General features: G+C 44.2%; 2 protein-coding genes across 9 annotated transcripts; both read left to right on the forward strand.

Moving 5' to 3' along the window:
* Positions 1-138: 138 nt before the first annotated feature.
* On the forward strand, positions 139-11,380 carry LOC100191959 (adenylyltransferase and sulfurtransferase MOCS3 2). 8 transcript variants are annotated; one of them, XM_008678232.2, is made up of 14 exons: positions 196-349; positions 465-748; positions 1,575-1,661; positions 1,778-2,079; positions 2,531-2,623; positions 3,308-3,363; positions 3,654-3,718; positions 3,818-3,892; positions 3,982-4,060; positions 4,235-4,273; positions 4,353-4,461; positions 5,019-5,137; positions 10,602-10,721; positions 10,808-11,374. In XM_008678232.2, exons 3-14 carry the CDS (start codon positions 1,639-1,641, stop codon positions 11,174-11,176), a joined length of 1,449 nt encoding a protein of 482 aa, XP_008676454.1. In that variant the 5' UTR covers positions 196-349; positions 465-748; positions 1,575-1,638; the 3' UTR covers positions 11,177-11,374.
* On the forward strand, positions 11,302-20,140 carry LOC103655648 (fanconi-associated nuclease 1 homolog). Its single transcript, XM_020552678.3, is given in 12 exon segments — positions 11,302-11,310; positions 11,734-11,862; positions 11,981-12,146; positions 12,632-12,706; positions 12,794-12,912; positions 16,506-16,576; positions 16,653-16,740; positions 17,954-18,094; positions 18,171-18,394; positions 18,735-19,008; positions 19,116-19,349; positions 19,536-20,140. Coding segments are annotated over 12 exon segments (1,947 nt in total). The 3' UTR covers positions 19,953-20,140.
* The last annotated feature ends 1,376 nt before the right edge of the window (positions 20,141-21,516 follow it).

Here is a 21,516-nt window from a genome sequence, read left to right on the forward strand (position 1 = left end):
CGCTTAAATGCCATTATAAGAACACGCTTAGCTAAGAAACCATTATCAAACGTTGTCTTATAGACAAAATGACATTTAGAGAGTTTTTTGAAACTTAACCTTATTTGATTATATTGGCAGCCAATGACGGGACACTTTTGCCCCTCGAACCAAAAGCGCCGGCATCTCAAACCCGACGGCGCTCTCTTCTCTATCCTCTGTCCCCTCCACCAAAACCGACGGCGACGTCGCTCTCCTCCACCGGTGCTTGGAGCTCTCCCTCCACCAGCGGCGGTCCACGGACGCTCGGCGAGCTCCACCGGCGGGCGCTGGTCAGATCCGCTTGGCAGTCATCCACCTGGCACATCGGGTAGCTCACGCCTCCGTTGGCAGTCCCACCGCCGCCTGGCCCTCCCCCAGTGCCCCCGGTGATCCGGACCGCACCCGCTTGCTCGGCCTAACGACCGGCTCCTGCCCCGCCGCAGCCGAAGCTCCCAGCGTCCTCCTGCAGGCCGAGCTGAAGGTTCAGCGCGCCGGTGGAGTTCGACGACGAAACTCCGTCACGTCATACCTCTCCGCCTCCCGTCTTCCAGACGTCTCCAATCGGGGCTCCCAGCGTCTCGGAGAAGAGGAGCAGCACGGCACGGCGGCTGTGGCGAGGAAGGCTCCTGTCCCATCCCAACCCAGTTAGCAGCCGCCCAAGGAGGAGGAGATCCAATCGGCGTGCGGGCGTCCGCGGTCCATCCATCGATCCAATTCCAATCTGCAGGTGAGCAGCTCGGTTAGATTCCCAATCAACAGCTCGAATCGCCTGCTCTCCCATCCTATTGAATGAAACTATGATATAGAATTGGTTTGCCTAGTTATTATCTCGAATTAATTTGTAAAGATCTCCACTTTGGTTCGATTTGATTGTTTCTTCAACTAGTGGCATATTGGTCTGCTTCTTACGTGATTCAACTAGTGGCATATTGGTTCGATATGAATATGGCCATTTGCAGTTTTTCTAGTGTTTGCTAATGAACGCCTCTAAAGGTGGCTGTTGCACTTGCAGTAGGATTACATTTGTGTGAAATCGAATGGTTGGCGATCTGTTGTTGACTGGTTAAGAGTGCTGCCAAAGTTTTAGTTTAGATACCTGCTGCTCGGTGTTCGCCGTATCCCATCGCGTGTTAGCGTCTGCCGACTGTGTTCTGAATTTGTGTTCGTTTTGAAACTGTGTTCTGAAACCGTGCAAACTGTGTTTTAAAACTGTGCCGTAAAATAGACTTTCCTGTGAATGGCGGAGCTTAGCAGTTTTGATCTAGAGCTGAGCGGCGGCAGAGCGGGGGGAGGGAGAACGGCGAACAGATTTGATAGGGGCAAAAGTGTCCGGTCACTAGCTGCCAATATAATCAAATAAGGTTAAGTTTCAAATAACCGCCTAAATGGCATTTTGTCTGTAAGACAACGTTTGATAGTGGTCTCTTAGCGAAGCGTGTTCCCATAATGGCATTTGAGCGAATCCTAAGTTTCATAATGGCATAAATCCAATTTTCTCACGGCAGGGTGTAGTAGTTGGTAATTGCTGTTTCGGTTGGTTGGTTCTTTTGCAGAAGAAGGGATCAAGGAACAGCGACCAGAGAAAGGCTGCGTCTGCTGCTGCTCCTACGGCTGCTGATGCTACGAACAAGAGGCCCAGGGTTAGTGCCTTCTTCCGCTTGGATGGCAGTAAGGTTTTTGCTAATCAACTGTGAGCCAATCTGGCACTGATTGGTACTAGATCCAATTAGTCTTAGCTTAGTAGCCCCCCTCTTAGATCAATCCTGGATCCGCCACTGGGCGGCAGGAGGGAGGCCATAGAGCGGGAGCTGAAGAAGCTTCGGGCAGAGCGGGAGGAGCTCGACGGCCGGATACGGCTGCTGGAATCGCAGCTCGAGGCAGGGCCTGCGGGATTCAACGGTGCGGCAGCGGGGAAAGGAGTAGGGGATGATGCGTGCGGCGGGAGTGGAGCGTGCCAGAGCCGCGTGGGTAACGGGTTTGCTCCGGACGGTAGCCTCCCGGCGGATATGATCTACCGGTACAGCCGCCACCTCCTTCTCCCGGACTTCGGGGTCGAAGGTCAGTTGTTTAATTTCACTCGTCACGGCTTGCTGCCTCCAAAGTCTCATTGTTTACTCCTCACTCCGTCCCTCTTGTTCTAACATTTTTAGAGCTAACTAAATTTATATAATAAAATAATAATAATTAGGATACTAAATAAATATATTTGATTTTTATTAATTATATTTTCATGCTACCCCTATTTTATGACATAAATCTTTATGATTATTTATATAATTTTGGCCAAACCTATCGTTAATTTTGGTCAAAGTTAAGGTTATTTGACTCTTCAACAAAGTTATTTTAGTGGAATGTATTATAATTTGGAACGGAGGGAGCACTGGCATATAGTTGTTTGCCTCTTCTGCTTCCGATGTGTCATCACAATCGCAGCATATTGCTGGGGAAAACGGTGCAGTTAGCACGCTCGTTTCGGCTGATCCTCTGACCTTTGTCATCTGTCTGGCAGGCCAGCGGAAGCTGTCACAGTCGTCGATTTTAGTTGTTGGAGCTGGAGGTTTGGGCTCTCCCCTGGCATTGTATCTAGCAGCTTGTGGTGTCGGTAATTTTCTTCTCCGCTGTTGATTTTTTTGGGGGTGAATTATGAGTATTAAATAAAAAGTAAAGAGTTGAAACGAAGAAAATTAACCGAATTAAATGAAGTTTTCAGCCATGTACCAATTAGAGGGAAGTGGATCTGCTTCACCCTCACGGTGAACAGAGAAAATACTCATTTTCTTGGAAGCGAAAACAGATGGTTGGATTCCTTGGAAAATTAGATCATGATAATTTTCTTCCAAATGCTCCAGTACATAATGATGATAATTTTCATAAAGAAGGGCATGTTGAGTTGGTTGCTTGAACTGATGAAGACATTCAAAAGGGTTCATGTCTGAGCTTGTGTGCACATTAACTAGGTTCCAACAGGCAGAAGCAAATGGACAGAGAATGAACAAGTGCTGCAAAGATTCTTCAATCTGATTGGTGCAAAAGACAGTTATAGCTAGGAAGATACATGTTTTCCTTCTCAACAGCTGCCTCATACTCTGCTGTGAAGTTGTGTTGAATGTTAGTTTCTCAAGGAAGAAATTATATTTCTTTAATGATAATACAGATTTCTAGATGTAGTCCTTGCCAAAGTTTTTTTATATGTCATATGTGTAAAGTGAATTTGTTGGTGGGCTCTAGTTCACTAATTTGTTGTATTTACTAATGTACCGTTGCTTACAGCTTGTTATCTTATTAGGTTGCTTGGGCATTGTGGATGGTGATGATGTTGAATTGAATAATCTTCATCGACAGGTGAAATAGCTTGGCATGTCTTCTGTCCCTATTATCTAGTGTTCTCGATATTTTCTTTGGATTGTATCTAAACACCAAATCATCAGCGTGATATATTCTTGTTCTTGGTAAATCAATTAGAAGGGGAACGTAAATATGCACCCATAAGCTAGCAAATTTGTCGTGAAGTGAGAGATTTACGCTTGATAACGGAATTTTGAACATAGCCGATGATCAAAATTGGTTATTTTAATCTGCGGCGGTCATACATATCAATGCTAACCTTGTTTTTTGTTCTCAAACTCTCTCAGATAATTCATAAAGAAGCATATGTTGGACAATCTAAAGTGAAGTCAGCAGCTGATGCTTGCCGTGAGTAAGAAACTATCCTTTTGGCACTTTTCTCTGATTGGTTGCCAACCAAATATATTTGATTCTACTATCCCACTATATCACATATGTTGTCTCAAGTCAGGATTAATTCCTCTATCAAGGTAGTAGAGCATCACCATACTCTGAAGCCATGCAATGCTTTGGAGATTGCACGGAAGTATCCTTACAATATATGCTATGACAGACACAATATTGTTTCCTCAAAGCCAACACTCTTGTTTTCAGCATTAACTAAAATAACCTCAGATATGATATAGTTGTTGATGCAACTGACAACCTTCCTACTAGGTATATGATCAGCGATTGCTGTGTTTTGCTGAACAAGGTAACTTCATTTTTGTTGTTGTAAACGATGCATGCTATATTTGATATGGAATTCTTGCTCTGCAATGTTAACCTGTTGCCAAGTAAATTTACCAATACAATAGTGTAATAACTTTTTATTGATTCATGTGATCATGCATTGATGAATCACTTACATTTGCCCTACTTCTTGCAGCCACTTGTATCTGGTGCGGCATTAGGCTTAGAAGGGCAGGTAGGCATCTTTCTTGCCAAAGATATTGCACCCTTTTGCTTCACCATATTCTTACATCATTCATTGTCTTCTCTAACAGTTGACTGTTTATCATCATAATGGAAGCCCATGCTATCGGTGCCTCTTTCCAACTCCACCACCTGTGGCAGCCTGCCAGAGATGCTCAGACAGTGGTGTCCTTGGGGTTGGTAGGTGACACTGTAGAAGCTCGTCATTAGTACGGTGGACAAAAACTTATATTTTTTGTCAACCTGTTTAAAATTCATCAATCTTTGTTTATATGATGTGTACTTAACCCAAATAGGACAGTTTAAGTCATGAGTTGGCTCTGATGTTGTGTATTTTTAATCTTTTTTCATGTCCATATTAATCCTTAATTATTCAGTGGCTACAGGTTTTTGTTGGTTCACTCAATGATGCAATTACTAAAATGGCTTTTTCTTTAGGGTTAATTTGGTGACAAGGGGATCACGGGGGGGGGGGGGGGGGGGATTGAGGGGGAAATGAACTAATTTCCCCCTCAATCCCCTCCAATCCTCCCGTGATCCCGGATCACCAAATCAGCCCTTAGGATGTTCTTTAATACTGTGGTATTTACTGTGCTTTTATCGTGTAGGCGCCTCAGTTAAGTTAGCTATTGTATAATTAGTTTGTATAGTTTGCTGCTATATATGACTGATGCCCTGTTGATTACTTTATTAGACATAGTTTGCACTGGTGTACTAACTATTGTTTCGTTTACTAGTTCCGGGAGTGATTGGTTGCTTACAAGCTCTGGAGGCTATAAAGGTTGCAACTGGTGTTGGTGAGCCCCTATGTGGAAGAATGCTACTATTTGATGCACTCTCTGCTCGTATTAGAGTTGTATGTGACTTCACTCTGTAAATTTATTGTATCTTTGAATGCATGATCACAATTTATCCTAATGCCAGCACCATCGGGGGATCGCAATGTTGCATCCTCCTATCTAATTTTAACTTCCACGTTCTTTCTAGTATATTTATCACAGATTCGAGTCTAATATATGAATTGCAATAGTGGGATAGGATAATGTTGCCAATCTTGTTTTATTATAGAAGAATTGAAATTATCAAATTAATTCTACCAAGAAGGTAGTCCTTTACAGGATCATTCTCAGCAATAGTGAGAAAAATATGGCTGTCTATTTGGCGTATGGTTATAGACATTTTTCTTTTTAATATAATGATATGCAACTCTCATGCATGTTCATGAAGAAAAAAAGATAAATTTTGACTCTTTTTCTTATGGGAACAACCTTGACTATTGGAGGAGGCCTAAAATTGCATTGATTGAGTGTCAGGGTTACACATATATAGGCATCTTCTTATAGCTCTACCCTAACCCTAATAGGCCACATGGGTTACGCATTACGCTCTAGGTCCATACACAACCACACACTTAGTGATAGCAGACTAACACCCGCCGCAGTCAAAACTCTAGCTACACCAAATGTAGAGACTGGATCGAAACTCCGAGAACACCGAGGATGGAGGTCCCTTGGTGAAGATGTCAGCGAACTACGAGATCTTCGAGATGTGGAGGACACAAACGTTTTTGATGGCTACACGCTTGGGCGAAGTGGAGATCAATCCCAACATGTTTCGCGCGCTAGTGATGTACCCGGTTGATGGTGAGGTAGACGATGCTTACATTGTTGCAGTAGAAGATTGCTCGTGATGAGGGGCTGTGGAGCTCTTGGAGGAGCTATCGGAGCCAGCACGCCTTAGCCATGCCATTGGCCACGACGACTCATCCTCGCGCTGGAGTAGAAGACCATGGGTTGGCGCTTGGAGGACCATGAGATGAGGTTGTCCTCAAGGAACACAACATAGCCTGAAGTAGACCAACATATTTCTAGGCACCCGCCCAGTCAGCATCCTTGTAGATGATCAACTCGCGTGTAGAGGAGCGTTAGAATAGAAGCCCATAGTCCAGAGTATTGTTAAGGTATCGAAGGATCCGCTTGACAATAGTCAAGTGAGGCTCTTGTGGATCATGCACATGGAGACATATCCGCTAGACATATATAGCAGTCTAGCACCCTCCTGCAGTCACGACATCATTGAGGAGAACCTTGAGATAGGACCGAAACTCCATGAACATAGAAACTGACAGCCCTTTGGTAAATATGTTTGTGAACTGAGACGCTGGAAGATGAAGTATGCGAACAGACCTTAAGGCCACCCGTTCTCGAATGAAGTGGAGATCAATCTCAATGTGTTCAGTGCGCTGGTGATGAACATGATTGGAAGACATATAAACTATGCTAATCTTATCTCAAAGTGGCAGAGCACAATGAAGTTTGCAGCTCAATCAAGAGCTGACGTAACTAGGAAGCCTCGACGACTGCACTAGAACGAGAGATAGTATTCTAACGTTTGAAAGACTAAGAGATGAATTATCATCGAGGAACACATATAGCCTAAAGTAGACTTACGGGTATCAGGATTACCAGCCCAATCAGTGTCTGAGTAGACCACACGGTTAGACTGAATAGAAGAATGTATGTGAAGACCCAAGTCCAAAGTGCCACGAATATAACGCAGAATACACTTGATTGCTACAAGATGAGGCTCTCGCTGGTCATGCATATGGAGACACGCCTGTTGAGTGGCGTATGCAATATCCGGTCGAGTGAAAGTGAGGTATTGTAGAGCACCAGCGTGGATGGAAAAAAATTGTAGGACCGAATATAGGAGCACCATCAACATACAACATCGGATAATGATCAACATGAGTGGAGCACGGCTTACAGTCAACCATTCGAGCACGATCTAGAATATCCAGCATATATTGTCGCTGAGACAGAAGCAGAACGGAAGAAGCAGTGTGTTGAACATGCATGCCTAGAAATAATGAAGGCTGTCCAAATCCTTCATATCAAACATTGAAGAGTGATAGTCGCCTAGAGGGGGGGTGAATAGGGCGAAACTGAAATTTACAAATATAAACACAACTACAAGCCGGGTTAGCGTTAGAAATATAAACGAGTCCGCGAGAGAGGGTGAAAAATAAATCACAAGCAAATGAAGAGTGTGACACGCGGATTTGTTTTACCGAGGTTCGGTTCTCGCAAACCTACTTCCCGTTGAGGAGGCCACAAAGGCCGGGTCTCTTTCAACCCTTCCCTCTCTCAAACGGTCCCTCGGACCGAGTGAGCTTCTCTTCTCAAATCACTTGGGAATCAAACTTCCCGCAAGGGCCACCACACAATTGGTGCCTCTTGCCTTGATTACAATGGAGTTTTGATCACAAGAACAAGTGAGAAAGAAAAGAAGCAATCCAAGCGCAAGAGCTCAAAAGAACACGACAAATCTCTTTGATGTGTCTAGAATTGAATGCCTAGCTCTTGTAAGTAGTTGAGAAGTGGAAAACTTGGATACAATGAATGGTGGGGTGGTTGGGGTATTTATAGCCCCAACCACCAAACTTGACCGTTGGTGGAGGCTGTCTGTTCGATGGCGCACCGGACAGTCCGGTGCACACCGGACATGTCCGGTGCCCCAGCCACGTCACCAGTGCCGTTGGATTCTGACCGTTGGAGCTTCTGACTTGTGGGCCAGCCTGGGTGTCCGGTGCACACCGGACATCTCATGTTCATTGTCCGGTGCGCCAGTATGGGCGCGCCTGCCTTCTGCGCGCGCTGCGCACGCATTAAATGCATCGCAGGTAGCCGTTGGCGCCGAAATAGTCGTTGCTCCGCTGGTACACCGGACAGTCCGGTGCACACCGGACATGTCCGGTGAATTATAGCGGAGCAACCTTCGTGAAATCCCGAGGCTGGCGAGTTCCAGAGCCGCGTCTCGTTGGAGCACCGGCACTGTCCGGTGTACACCGGACAGTCCGGTGAATTATAGCGCGCCGGCTCTGGATTTTCCCGAATGTGACGAGTTGGAGTTGGATTCCTCCGGTGTACACCGGACAGTCCGGTGAATTATAGCGCGCCGGCTCTGGATTTTCCCGAAGGTGACGAGTTGGAGTTGGATTCCTCTGGTGCACCGGACACTGTCCGGTGTACACCGGACAGTCCGGTGCCCCAGACCAGAGGTGCCTTCGGTTGTCCCTTTGCTCCTTTGTTGAATCCAATATTTGATCTTTTTATTGGCTGAGTGTGAACCTTTTACACCTGTATATCTTATACACTAGAGCAAACTAGTTAGTCCAATTATTTGTGTTGGGCAATTCAACCACCAAAATTAATTAGGGACTAGGTGTAACCCTAATTCCCTTTCAAAGAGCTCTGATGATGCGACGAAGGAGAGGCGACACGATGTCATCCACATAGAGTAGGAGGTAAGATTTATCGTGACCAAACATGGGGTGTTGAGTGAAACTACAAAGGACCCAACATGCTTTATAGCACTCAAGTGAACCATCAGCCATGAACTTGTGCTCGAACACCCACTTGGTAGTCACCACATTGGAGCGAGGTGGTCGCTGAACTAGATCCCAAGAGTGGTTACCAAGAAGTGTAGAGAACTCTTGCATAGCTAGACGATGGTTGGGGTCAGTGAGAGCTACGCGGTAAAACAATAGGATGGACGATAGAGGAGTCGAGCGCCAATAGCCGGAAGCCGGACTTCGCACGTGTCGTCATGGCGTGCTGATTTACCACATGAATGACAGGAATGGCCCCAACAGGGAGACGAGTAGGAGCTGAAGTCGGAACGAAGGCCAAGACAAGTCCTGAAGGTGCAGGGGGCATGTGGGCGACGTGAGTATGCGAAACCCCCTCCCCACAACGTTGGGCCGCTGTAACACCCCGTCCACTCCCGGACCGGCGGTACTTACTCCTGGCAGCTCTCTAGGATCATATATTGTCCCCACAGACCAACACACGCCTGTTGTGCACACTGTCCTCACTCATGCGCACCCGAGAAAATTTTCCGGTCGGTCACCCATCCCTAATTGCTCCAAGCCAAGCACGTTTAACTTGGAGGTTCTTACGAGATAGGCTTTCGAAAAAGAAGATGCACCTCGTTGGTATGGATACTCTATTAATTCTATTAAGCCTTGGGCCAGGATATCACCATCTAAGGGGCCAGGATATCACAATCCACTCCCTTAGAAGACCGACGTCCTCGTCGGTCAACCCCAATCCAGGAACCTCCCCTCTTGGCCACGTCTGTATGTCTAGTGTCGTCATATGTCATGCCATGTGACCATTCTGGGCCCACATGCGCCATGCGCCATATACCCGAACCCCTAACCCACACATGTCCGTGAAACCGCGAGGGTCGGCTCTGATATCACTTGTAACACCCCGTCCATTCTCGGACCGACGATACTTACTCCTGGCAGCTCTCTAGGATCATATATTGTCCCCACAGACCAACACGAGCCTTTTGTGCGCATTTTGTCCTCACTTATGCGCACCCGAGATAACTTCCCGGTTGGTCACCCATCCTAAATTGCTATAAGCCAAACACACTTAACTTGAAGGTTTTTACGAGATAGGCTTCCGAAAAAGAAGATGCACCTCGTTGGTATGGATACTCTATTAATTCTAAGCCTTGTGGCAGTATATCATCATACCAGGGGACATGATATCACAGCCGCGACAACCCATGCTGGCGATAAAGTAGTCGGAGATGGGCCACGGTCTGGCGAAGGCTGTCCTGGCTATTGAGTTGGGCCACTTTCTGGCGAGATCAATATCTAGCTCATCAAGATTAATAGTAAATTTGCACTTTATACTGGTCCCAAGTGCATGGAAAACAACTATCCATGTGTCTGAATCTTTGCTTGTGGATTCTATTGGGTTTCTAACTATAGTCTACCCTAATTTGCTTGGGATAAAAGGCTTTGTTGATGATGATCATGATGGTCCCAAGTAGCACATTATAGAAGTCAAATAACACCCTCTCCTCATGTCTAGTGAACAATTGATCCCCATCTACCCGTTTTCCAACGAAATTATTCCTCTTCCTATGACAGCCATCCAGACCTTCGCAGAGAGCTGCTAACTAACCTATTCCCAGCATCAGTAGTTAGTGTTACAAACCTTCTAACGTCAAAAATAATATAATTGTGAAGCAGACACCAAAGCTTCCGCATGATCTTGTTTGGTTTCTTCACCAAGAACTTACTGTGATCTGCAGTGGCCAATGGCATTTGAAACCATGTTCGAGCATTCATCCTATTTGCAGGTGGTCTGCCATCAAGTGGATTGTGGCCATCAATGTACCTGCAAAACTATTAACATCTTCTGATCCTTCGAAGTTGCTTGCATTGCTTGGACGCATAACTATAGGACTGTCTTGAATTCTTGATACATCTCATTACCATGTCTACGTACAACTTGCAGGTTAAACTTCGTGGAAGCTCTCCAGATTGCACCCATTGTGGCGAAAACTCCGTTTTCACAGAAGAAGACTTTCAGAAGTTTGACTATGAGAGCTTCACACAGTCACCAATGTCTGATAAGGTAATGTGAATGGATGTCGCAGTGCAGATCACATTAAAGAATGATCTTGAAACCTGTGGCCTTATCTACTGTTACATCTACTGCAGGCAGCAGCAAGCGTGAACGTACTCCCAGAGAGCGCGCGTATCACTTGCAGAGAGTACAAGAAACTGGCCGACGATGGTGAACCTCATCTACTGCTGGACGTACGACCTGCGCATCACTTCCAGATAGCTTCGATCTCTCCGTCCCACAACATCCCGCTCTCCATGCTGGAAGAGAAGCTGCCCGCGCTCGAAGCCTCGCTGAAGGAAGCAGGGGAGGGGTCAGCCTTGGTTGTCCTGTGTAGGAGAGGCAATGACTCTCAGAGAGCCGTCCAGCTTCTCCGCGAGAAGGGATTCGCCAACGCGAAGGATATCATCGGTGGGCTGCAGGCGTGGGGACAAGACGTCGATCCTGATTTCCCTGTGTACTAGCGAGATGGAAATGGATGCACTACCTTGTAACAGTTTGGATGCCGCTAGAACGAGAACTCTGATACTATGATTTGAGTACTAATTTTGCCATACCGTGTACTTGCAAAAACAAATATACAACTGGTATGGACACGGTATTGTGATGAATAATGCCATGGACAAAATAAAATTTGAGTGATATTTTTTTGCAGGTTTAAATTTTTAGCTTTGTGTACTACATTTACGATTTTGTAATGATTGTTAAAACATTGCGACATGTTGAGTTAACTATATTTTGGCTAAAGGGGATGCCCGAACCCCAGGACACCAATGAATTATTGTTGTTTCAATCCAGAGGGCACACTGCTCTGTTCCAGTTAACAGGCCAACTAAAGCTTTTTATATCAACTTTGCTGATGACATTAATCACTCAGCTTGGTATAGGAAGGCTGTAATATTTCTGCTCCAAGTTTTCGTAGATCTTTGACTATCCTTTTTTTTTGCAGATATACTTATTGCTACAGTATTATGTAAATAATCATTCAGCTTGTAACTCACACTTTATTTTCTTATATCAGGGGTCTGTGGTTGGTCTGCATGAACAGCAGTTTGGCAATGTTCCCATCCAGATTACTATCCAGAAATGTAAATCTGACAATCAGAGAAATGATGATCCAAATTGTTGCCAATCCTTATGGGAAAATTTCGTTAGCACTGTCAAAAAAGAAAATTTCCGGCGACCTCAGAGTGCAAGATATCAGACAAATTTTAATTTGATGATAGCTGATGTTATGGTTAACCATGCACATGTTTTTAGTGATATAGAAAAATCATTTTAGGTTGTCTGCCTTTTCCCTTTCCCACTTTCATCTTTATTTTTCCATTAAATATGTCTTAGTTGATTACTGTATATTATTTCATTCAACAGCTTCTTTTAAGTCGTTATCAGATGATGGGCAACGACTTTTCATTAGGATCTACACTCGAAAAGGTTAGCTTTCATTGGGGTTCATGTCTGCTCGTGCATATGTTTGTACCTTTAAAAGTAGATGCTTAAGAATGTTAAGTCTTGGGGATGTACAGCATACACTTCACAGCACTACTTTGTCTTACGGACCTTCTTCAGCCCTCCTGCATATTTACCGAAGACCTTCCTCCACTTAAACTGCCCAGATTTGCTTCTGGACATTTTTAAGAACACTCCCATTCTATGCTCATTCAATTGATAAGGTTGTCACCGTTGATCCATAAGATTCAAAGCTTTCATATTCGAGATGCCACAGTTTATATGCTGGGCATTGCAAGTTGGCTTTTTTACAAGCTTTTGACAGCAGAGATCTATAATCAAGCATGGGGTATGTGTAGCTTCAACAACTTGATTAAAATTACTAAAATGGGGCCTCTTACCGAAGAAATATTTTTGAAACAAGGCTTATTGAATAAATAACTTTATTTGTCTAACTTAGTGTCTTACAGGGCCATGGTTCCGGAAGGGCAGCATCTCATATCAAGAGATTTCAGATCTGGAGCATGCAGTCATGGAGTTGGAGTGTAATAACCTGACATCTAAATTTTGCTAATTGCTGTTCTTCCATTCTTTGCTGGTTGGATACTTGGATTGAAACTTTTCTTATACAGTGGCAGGTTATATCGACATGCTTTCTTGCACCATTGATCCTTTTGAATATGATATGAAGGAGATTCTTGATGTGTTAAGTGTTCCTGAAATGAAGGAAATTCTCAAGGAGCTTCCTAAGGTTTTCATTCTTGTCTTCATAGTTCATACCTTTTCTCATCTCTCACAAGTATGCCTTTTGAGTAAATAGTCATATCCAGGATTTCTGAAGTGGCATTGTCACATTGATAAGCTTATTCATTTGATCAGTCCATATATTATTTGTCTAAGATTCAGCCATTGCTCAAGCATTAATCCCTTGACATTAAGAATTACTATTTGCTCATAAGTTTGTACTTTGGAAGCTATACACTAATTTAGAATTTTGTAGCAGCACTTGTAGAGAATTCGGGAAACACCACACACCCATTGTGTGTGTGTGTGTGGTGGGGGGGTGACCTTTTGTTATATGGGCCATATAACTTGGCGTACAAATAACGCTGTATGGCTTGGTGTACAAGTAATGTGTACAAAGATATGCACGCCTATACATATCTCTAATACCCGCTCGCATCGTGATAGGAGGATTGCGGATGTAAAAAACTAGACCTAAGCTCAGCGAACAATTGTGTAGACAAGCCTTGTTCATGATGTCCGCGTACTGGTGCGAAAACGGGTTACGAAGCACCTAGACCTGTCCCAAAGTCACCTTCTCGCGGACGGAGTGAATCTCGATGTGCTTGGTGCGCCAATAATGATCCGGATTGGTTGTCTGTAGACAATACTGACTTTGTTATAATAGGCAATGGTCACACTAACAAGAGGGGCGTGAAACTCCTGGAGAAGCTGTCGGAGCCAACAACACTCGACCACAACATGGGCGACAACATAGTATCCTACCTCGGTGCTAGAGCGGGAGACAATGGTTTGTCGCTTGGATGACTAGGAGACCAACGAGGTAGACATAGTATTTGGAGCTAGGCCGCCTGGAGTTTGGGCATCCTGCCTAATAAGCATCCGAGTATGATGTCAACTAGTTGATGGAGCCGATGCCGGAGACTAAAGGAGATAGTGCTCTTCATGTAGTAAAGAATCTGTTTGATTAGCGCTAGGTGACGTCATGAGGATCATGCATGGAAAGATAGACCTATTGAACCACGTACGCCAAGTCATGGTGGATCAGTGTTAGGTACTGAAGGGTACTAACAAGACTCTTGTAGTTGTCGGAGGCATCAACGACGGAGCACCATCCAAAGTTGAGAGTTTGTCTTGAGTGTCCATAGATGTGCTGGAGTCACACTGGCCATGCCTGCATGCTAAATCATGCGCATACTATCTCTGAGACAGGATTAGGCCATCAGAGGAGCGCAAGATGGAGATGCTGAGGAAGTGGTGCAAGGTGCCAAGGTCAGTCACGATGAACTCCAAGTGCAGAAGGCCCATGATGTGCTGAAGAAGAGTCGTCGAGGGGACGGTGAGGACGATGTCATCAATGTAAAGTAGGAGGTAGGTTGTTGTTGGAACTTTCCAATCCGAGGACAACAAAATCCAATAGGAAGAAAAGGGAATAGTTTGATGCCTCTAAACACAAGGCGTTATGGCAACAATGTTTTTTCTTTTTTGTCCCCTGCATTGGCACAATGCGGGGGTATTTATAGGTAACTGAGGGACCGTCCGACCCTGTCAAGGACAATTAGACCCTCAGTTACCTAGTTTATCCCCGGAATATTCCCTCACGGGGGATTACAGCGTGTCATTACAACATACTTTATTACAGACGTGGCCCAACCCGCTCTGCCCATACGGCAACCTGCGGGCGGGCCTTACAACATGGGCCGGATTGTACATGAGCCTCTTCTTGCATTGAGGGAGACAAAGCCTTGAGGTCTTCGCGGCCTTGGACATCCGGTCCCTGAAGTCTATGATGGTCTTCGCCTCGGCTCATCAGAGCGAAGGGGGCGCTCGGGCCTTCGCATGGGCGATGTCCGCGGGCCTGGCTAGCAGAGCCTGGCAGCCTGCTGATGGGGCCTTCAATCTGTGATACGTCGATGTGGAAATCCTCGAGCGAGGGGGGGGGGTGTTCGCCTTCGCCCCAACAGTTGTGGCTCCCCCTCCTTGAAGACAAATAGGGAGGTACTAGACATGGCAAAGATGAAGTAGAGGCATCAAACGTAGGTGACAGCTGATGGGTTCGAAGTTCTCAACGTCTTCTATACCGTTTTTGGATCTTTGAGGTCCTCGGTAGCATGGCCGCGGTCTTCGACCGAGACCCGTGTGCTCGACGTGGATAGCGGAGTCCGACTGTTAAGACCTTCCCTCACCTCGTTGTCTGGGCGAAGCCCTCGCCATGGTCTTTAGAGTCCTCAATGGACCAGGCGTCCGTATCGACGGGTTTGTTTCCTGTAGGGCTAAGTCTTTATTGTAGCCTTCGTGATCTTCGATTAACCTTGCATTAATGGGAGCGAAGTTCGATAGTTGATCAGATGATGTCGACCAAACCGATGATCGGGTCCCATTTTTCCTTCTCCCTAACATCTAATTTCAAAGGTGTTTTGTATTTTTTGAGAATAATAAAAACTTGTATATATTTTTTTCTAAAAAACCATAACTATTTCATTTTTAAATCAGAAAAATATGAAACTAATATCAATATTTCCCCCTAAAAACGTACTATCTTCTGGTGCTATATATGGAGTTACTGGTATTATATTTATTCTTATCCCCTAGTTTTTTATTGCTTGTAATCATGTTCTTTACTTATTTATCTTAGCAGAATTCATAGCAGACCAAAAGTATTTTTTTTATAAGATAACACCAATCCTGGCGGTGCCATGCTCCTCCACGTGTAGATGAGCAGTCATAACTCACAACAACTATGACATTGTTAGCATTCCAAAAATAATCTGGACAATTTAATTCCAATATATTTGGTACACTATTTTGAGTATGGGTTATCTTGGTTGACCTCTAGGTTCTTATACCACAAAATGGCAAGCTAAACAAATAACGCATGTGACTATGAGCAATAAAACACTAGGAACAACTGCAAATAAGACCCAGATAGCTCCAAGTATATCACTCATAGAGGCATTATATATTTTTAGAGAAGTTTTGGTACTAGTTTCATATTTTAAAGTTTAAAGTGAATTAGTTATGAATTTTTAAAAACAAACTAGTTTTTATCATTTTTAAAAAATCCCTCCTTTGAAACCAACTAGATGGCCAAATTTGTCGACAGTTTGATGGTCAAAGGTTTGTGGTCTTAAAGAGTTTCATGGCCAAAAACCAACTCGGGTATTAGTTCAATGGCAAAAAATAGTCCTCTCTTAATTTAATGATGATACTGTTGATCTATGTTGCATCATGAAGAATATCTGAGAACACATGGGAGTGCCTGTGTAAACACCAAACAGCCATGCACAATGTAAATAATGCATATTACATAATTTGTGAAATGATTTTAATACTAAGGAATAGGCTGAGGCAATAGAACATTGTCTATCCGTTCATAGTTTTTGCCTACTTGCACTTGATGAAAATAGTGTGGAAGCAGAATTGTAGTTTGTCCATTCAATGTATATGCAACAATGAGTACACTATTTGATGGATCATGGAATGTCATGTAGACATGTACAGAAATTAATTTGTGTTATCTTGGTTCTTATTCGTTAGAGAAGGGCTGATTTTCATTCTCTACCTTGTTTTCTCACTGAATATTTCTCCTTTTCCTTTTAGGATAACACAATCCGCACACGTCGACATGAGCTTGTTAGCACCCTTCTGTCTTCATACCGTAATAGTACCTGGTAAAGTCTCTTTGCCTGTTGCATTCTTGGGATTTATGGCCTCAGTTTCATGAAAATTCATCTCTGGAACATACAGTGCATCACTACCAAAACGGATCCTAAAATGGACTGGAACCTGTATAAGAATTTCGAAGATGGCAGATGAACTTCTGTGGCGTATCCAGGTGAATGCATACTGCTTTTAACCATATAAAGCTTAAATATTGCTTGGATTGTCTATTCTGGCAACAACATTATTTTTCTCGAATACGCAAGAGAATTGCGTATTTTTTATATTAATAGAAGAAGCAAAAACACAAAAGTCATAGCCAAGAGGCCACACAAGAATTACATGGGATTACAAGAGGAGAGAAACATAGACAAACATAACAGCCCCAAACACACAATCACACATGAAACACAAAATCACTTAGGTAGCAACATCTGGCAGCGACAGACCTTTGGCACCAGCCAGCTTCCAAAGCATAATATCATTTCCAACCGGCTAAGGCAGCAGAAAGATTTGGACTCATCCCATTGAAAACACAATCATTCCGATGCTTCCAAAGACACCACGCCCCCAAGATCACTATGGAATTAAGGCCAGCCTGAGAAGATCCCCCCAAGGGAGCGGAGATGCCTTTCCACCATGCCATGAAGTCCTCTTCACCCGGTTGCGGTGCCACACCAGCAAGCCCAATCCTCTGGAGAAGGATAAACCAGAATTGTCGAGCGAAAACGCAAGACAACAGCAGGTGGTTGATCGTCTCCTCCTCCTGGTCACAAAGGACACAAGCGTCGGGATGGTCGAGGTTGCGCCTAGCCAACCGGTCGGCCGTCCAGCAACGGTTGTGGGCAACCAGCCATAAGAAGAAACGACACTTTGGAGGCGCCCAACTTTTCCAAATAAGATCGCAATGCTCGAAAGTGATTGAGCCCATGAAGATCATCTCATAAGCAGACTTTGCTGAATACTGGCCCGAGCTTGAGAATCTCCGGATATGCTTATCAGGGGTATCGGGCAACAACAACACCTCTGAAACAGCTTCCGCTAAGTTAATGAACTCTGCGATGACCACAGCAGTGACCGTACCACGAAGATCGTGAACCCAAGCCATATCAGTTAAGCCCTCAACGACCGTTCTCTTGTTAGCTACTCTCTTAGGAACCATAGCACATAGGTGGGGGGCCAGATCAACCAGGCGCTGCCCTAACAGCCATCTGTCACACCAAAACAAGGTGCTGCTGCCATCTCCGACTTCAGAGACTAAGGCAAGATCGAAGAGAGACTTGACCTGATCTGAAAACTGGAGTTGAAAAGAAGCCCAAGCCTTGTCCTTGTCCTTGTCATCCAACAGCTACATTTGTCATCTACAATAACCAAGTACAATCATGCAGAGGCTATTTTTTCTAAATGGTGATCAAGATCTTTCTTCATTTCTATCAGTGGAATTTGGTATAGTGAAGTTTCCAGACTATGTTTGCAGCATCTCCCATCGCATTTTTCAAGAAAGAAATGATCTACTTGAGTACGAAGACGTAAGATTTTGACACCTTTTCAAAAAGAACATTGAGCCACTGATTGATCATGTTTAATATCTTACATTTCAAACAGGCTATTCGAGTTGCTCAGGTGATGGATGAATCCCTTGATAATAATAAAATGGACTTGGTGACAAGATGCATCGATTTATCTGAGAATCGATTATGCATTATGCCAAAACGAGAAAACGCGATTACACCTGAACGTCTCCCATCATTCTTTTCTCGCTTTTCAGCGTCCTGGGTCTATTCGAAAATACTCACATTAGGTGTCTCTGTTTATGAAAGAGACCGCAGGTAAGTTGCAATAACTGCTATAATTACGGATCGGATCAAACACTCATTAGATGCATGGTTTTCGTGTTTCATAGAATTTTGGTTGAAAGTGGAAACCTTAGCCACACAAGCATTCTTTTCTGATGTGTTTCACTTTCACACGCCTTCTGGTTTATAGTACATATTGGGACGTTTTAAGTGTGATATGTGATAGATACTTGAACATGTGACGCAATGGTAATATGTTGCACTTTTACAGGCCCTTCTGTTAAAGGGCTCATAAATTCTTTGCTCAGAAACAATCTTATAAATCTTGTTAGTTTCTGGGGATCCAAATTTCATGCCAACCAAATTTATATAGGTATGAAGATGCAGTCAGGATTCTAAAGACACTACTTAGCACAGTTGCTTGTGATAGACGGCGAGGATATTGGGCATTGAGGCTATCCATTGATTTGGAGCATATGGGTCGTTCAAATGAGAGCCTATCCACAGCTGAAGGAGGGGCAATTGATCCATGGGTCCATGCTGGTTCAAAGTTCGCGCTGCAAAGGAGAGTTCTGCGTTTAAGCAAACCTCCACGACGCTGGAAAGTTCCCAGTTACGCTGATTATGTTAAGAGAAATATAAGAGAGGTATATATCACCCTCACTGTCCTCATTGATGGCAAAACTTCACTTTTTTGGTCTGGTGCATTTTCATGCTAAATAATCTACGCTTGTTATTCTTCTATTATTAATAGGTAAGCATTGAAGGAAGGCCATTGAATTGCGAGACAGGAGCAAAGAATGTATTTTACGGTTACGATGGGGAACTTTGTGGGGTAGAACAGTTGGCTTTACAATATTATGCTGATGAAGGTGGTGGTTGGCAAGGTACCCATTCGGAAGGTAGCATTTGGATGACTATCTTTGGCCTTCTAATGTGGGATGTGATGTTTTCAGACATACATGATGTTTTCCAGTCTAAATTCCAGGTATGTGACCTATGAACCATGTTTTTATTTTGTTCCATATTCCCTGCAAAGTCATCAGAAACCCAACCTGATTTTGTATGATATATAGATTGTTTGTTGGACCTTGTCAAGATCTTTTCTCTTCGTTCCTTACTGTTCTTCACAACTCTTGGTACCCTACAGTACGACTTCTTTGTTCTCGTGCAGACAGATGATTTTTATAAATCTAGAGAGAACATTGCAGAATCTCAGTTGAAGAGGATACGGGACGGAATGGCCGAAGAGATGCTAATCAGCTCATGGGAGCTACATCAGGGGACATCCTGCCAGGGTGTTAACTGGGCCCGTTATTCGTTAACTGATCTACGGGCTGTTGTTGCATGCGTTGGTGGCCACCGTTTGGCATCGCTCCTCCGCCATCTAGCCGTTGATTACAGGAGCTGGTCGAGTGGAATGCCCGATCTGCTGCTATGGCGTTTCCTTGATGAAAGAGGTGGAGGTGAGGCTAAACTTGTGGAGGTCAAAGGACCCAGGGACCAGCTGTCAGAGCAACAGCGTGCATGGATTTTGGATTTGACGTGGAAGTAAGTTTGCAAAGTAAGCCCGGTCACCAAGCGGAGATAGCTCGCTTGCTAAATTTAGTCTGATTATTACGATGCAAAATGTATTTGGTTGATTAGATAGAAGGGCAAATCTGTAACGCATAAGCAATGGCATTGTTGTCGTGTTGCACTGAAGTAACAGTCAAGCTCTACTTGACATGCTATAACTTTGAGAGGGAAGGATGCATTTAGTTGTCTGAATCGGCACAATTTTGTGATTATCACAAGTCTTGACTGTCACGATGACCTGAGACGAACAAGGTGCACAACGACGTGCATTTTCTAGCTTGGACAGAAAGCATGCTCTTGCATCCACAGGCACACAAAGTATGCTTCACCACAATTTGTGAGAATTCCATGTCCCAAAGATAATCACGGCACAAATCATCCAACGCTTTGTAGTTTGACAGCCATTTTAAGTATGCTGGCTTTCCTCCAGGCCATGTGTTGCCTTTTGATCTAATCCTAGATGAATATGGCGCTAAACGCCTCCTCAAGCGCTCTTCTCTTGCTCAATTCAGCAGTCCATCCGCTAGCCCGTGCTGCTCGCTCTGCGCGTAGTCTCCTCGTCTCCTCTTATGCAAATTGTTAGCTGTGAGGATCTTTTCATGCAGGAGCGTCCACGCGGAAAAACGATATTTAGGCTCGGCTTTTGCCTTTCATATTGCTTCAATTTTAATTCTAGACATGCTTCCACTAAACTGAGCTTGGTAGGCGCTACGGGTAGAGTATTCGCCATTGGCAGTCCAGTGCCATAAGATTTGATCTTCATTTGCAACGTCTCTTTCCACGTCATTGATGGCTTCCCAAAGTGCCATCAATTCTTGAATTTCAGTACCTTCCTGAATCGACCAGATATTAGATTTTTTTTGATAATGGAAACATAGTCCGACCTTGACCTCTAGAGAGGCTACGACCAACGTTTACAGCTGAAGGCAGCTTACTGCCTTGACAAAACACATGACTGCACCCAAGACCACCTATGACAAGACCAAAGGTACTATAACGTTAATCGCCAAGCAGCTCCCCATCCGAAATTGCGAAAAAACTTTAGTAGCACCATCTCCATCTTGCGACATGAAGATTTTATTAACTCTTGGTCCTCCATCTTAAGCTGTAGCTGTGCCCAGAAGCGACACCAATATGTTGCCCTGAAGGTTACCTGCAGACAAGATTTAGGAGAAGATTTATTGAAAGTCACATCATTCCTGCTTAACCAAATAGCCCAGCAAATTGCAGATGCTGCAGTTAGTAGTAAACGACGTGATTTGACTGGTAGCACCCTTGCCTAGTCCCCAAACAAATCGTTTGCATCCCGAGGTGGTCTCAACCCTGTGCTTATCTGAACCAAACGCCAGATGAAAGACGCATAAGTACACCTGAAAAACAGGTGATTTATTGTCTCCAGTCTGCTACAAAAGCAACAGGTCTGATTACCAGGCCAATTCCTCCTGGCCAAGTTATCCTTTGTTAAAGTTACACCTCTTTTGAGGTACCACATAAAAACTTTTATTTTCAGAGGTATCTTAAGCTTCCAAAGGTCCTTGTTATCCCTAACCGCCCCATTGTTAAAAATTGCCTGATAC

Source organism: Zea mays, chromosome 4 (genome assembly GCF_902167145.1).
Source record: "Zea mays cultivar B73 chromosome 4, Zm-B73-REFERENCE-NAM-5.0, whole genome shotgun sequence".
Classification (NCBI taxonomy): domain Eukaryota; kingdom Viridiplantae; phylum Streptophyta; class Magnoliopsida; order Poales; family Poaceae; genus Zea; species Zea mays.

Coding starts and splice junctions, on each gene's coding strand:
- LOC100191959 (XM_008678233.4), top strand. CDS start 1,639: ATGCTACGAACAAGAGGCCCAGG. Junction 3,715..3,813: donor GTCAGCAGCTGATGCTTGCC/GTGAGTAAGAAA, acceptor TGTTGTCTCAAG/TCAGGATTAATTCCTCTATC. Junction 4,274..4,352: donor CATTAGGCTTAGAAGGGCAG/GTAGGCATCTTT, acceptor CTTCTCTAACAG/TTGACTGTTTATCATCATAA.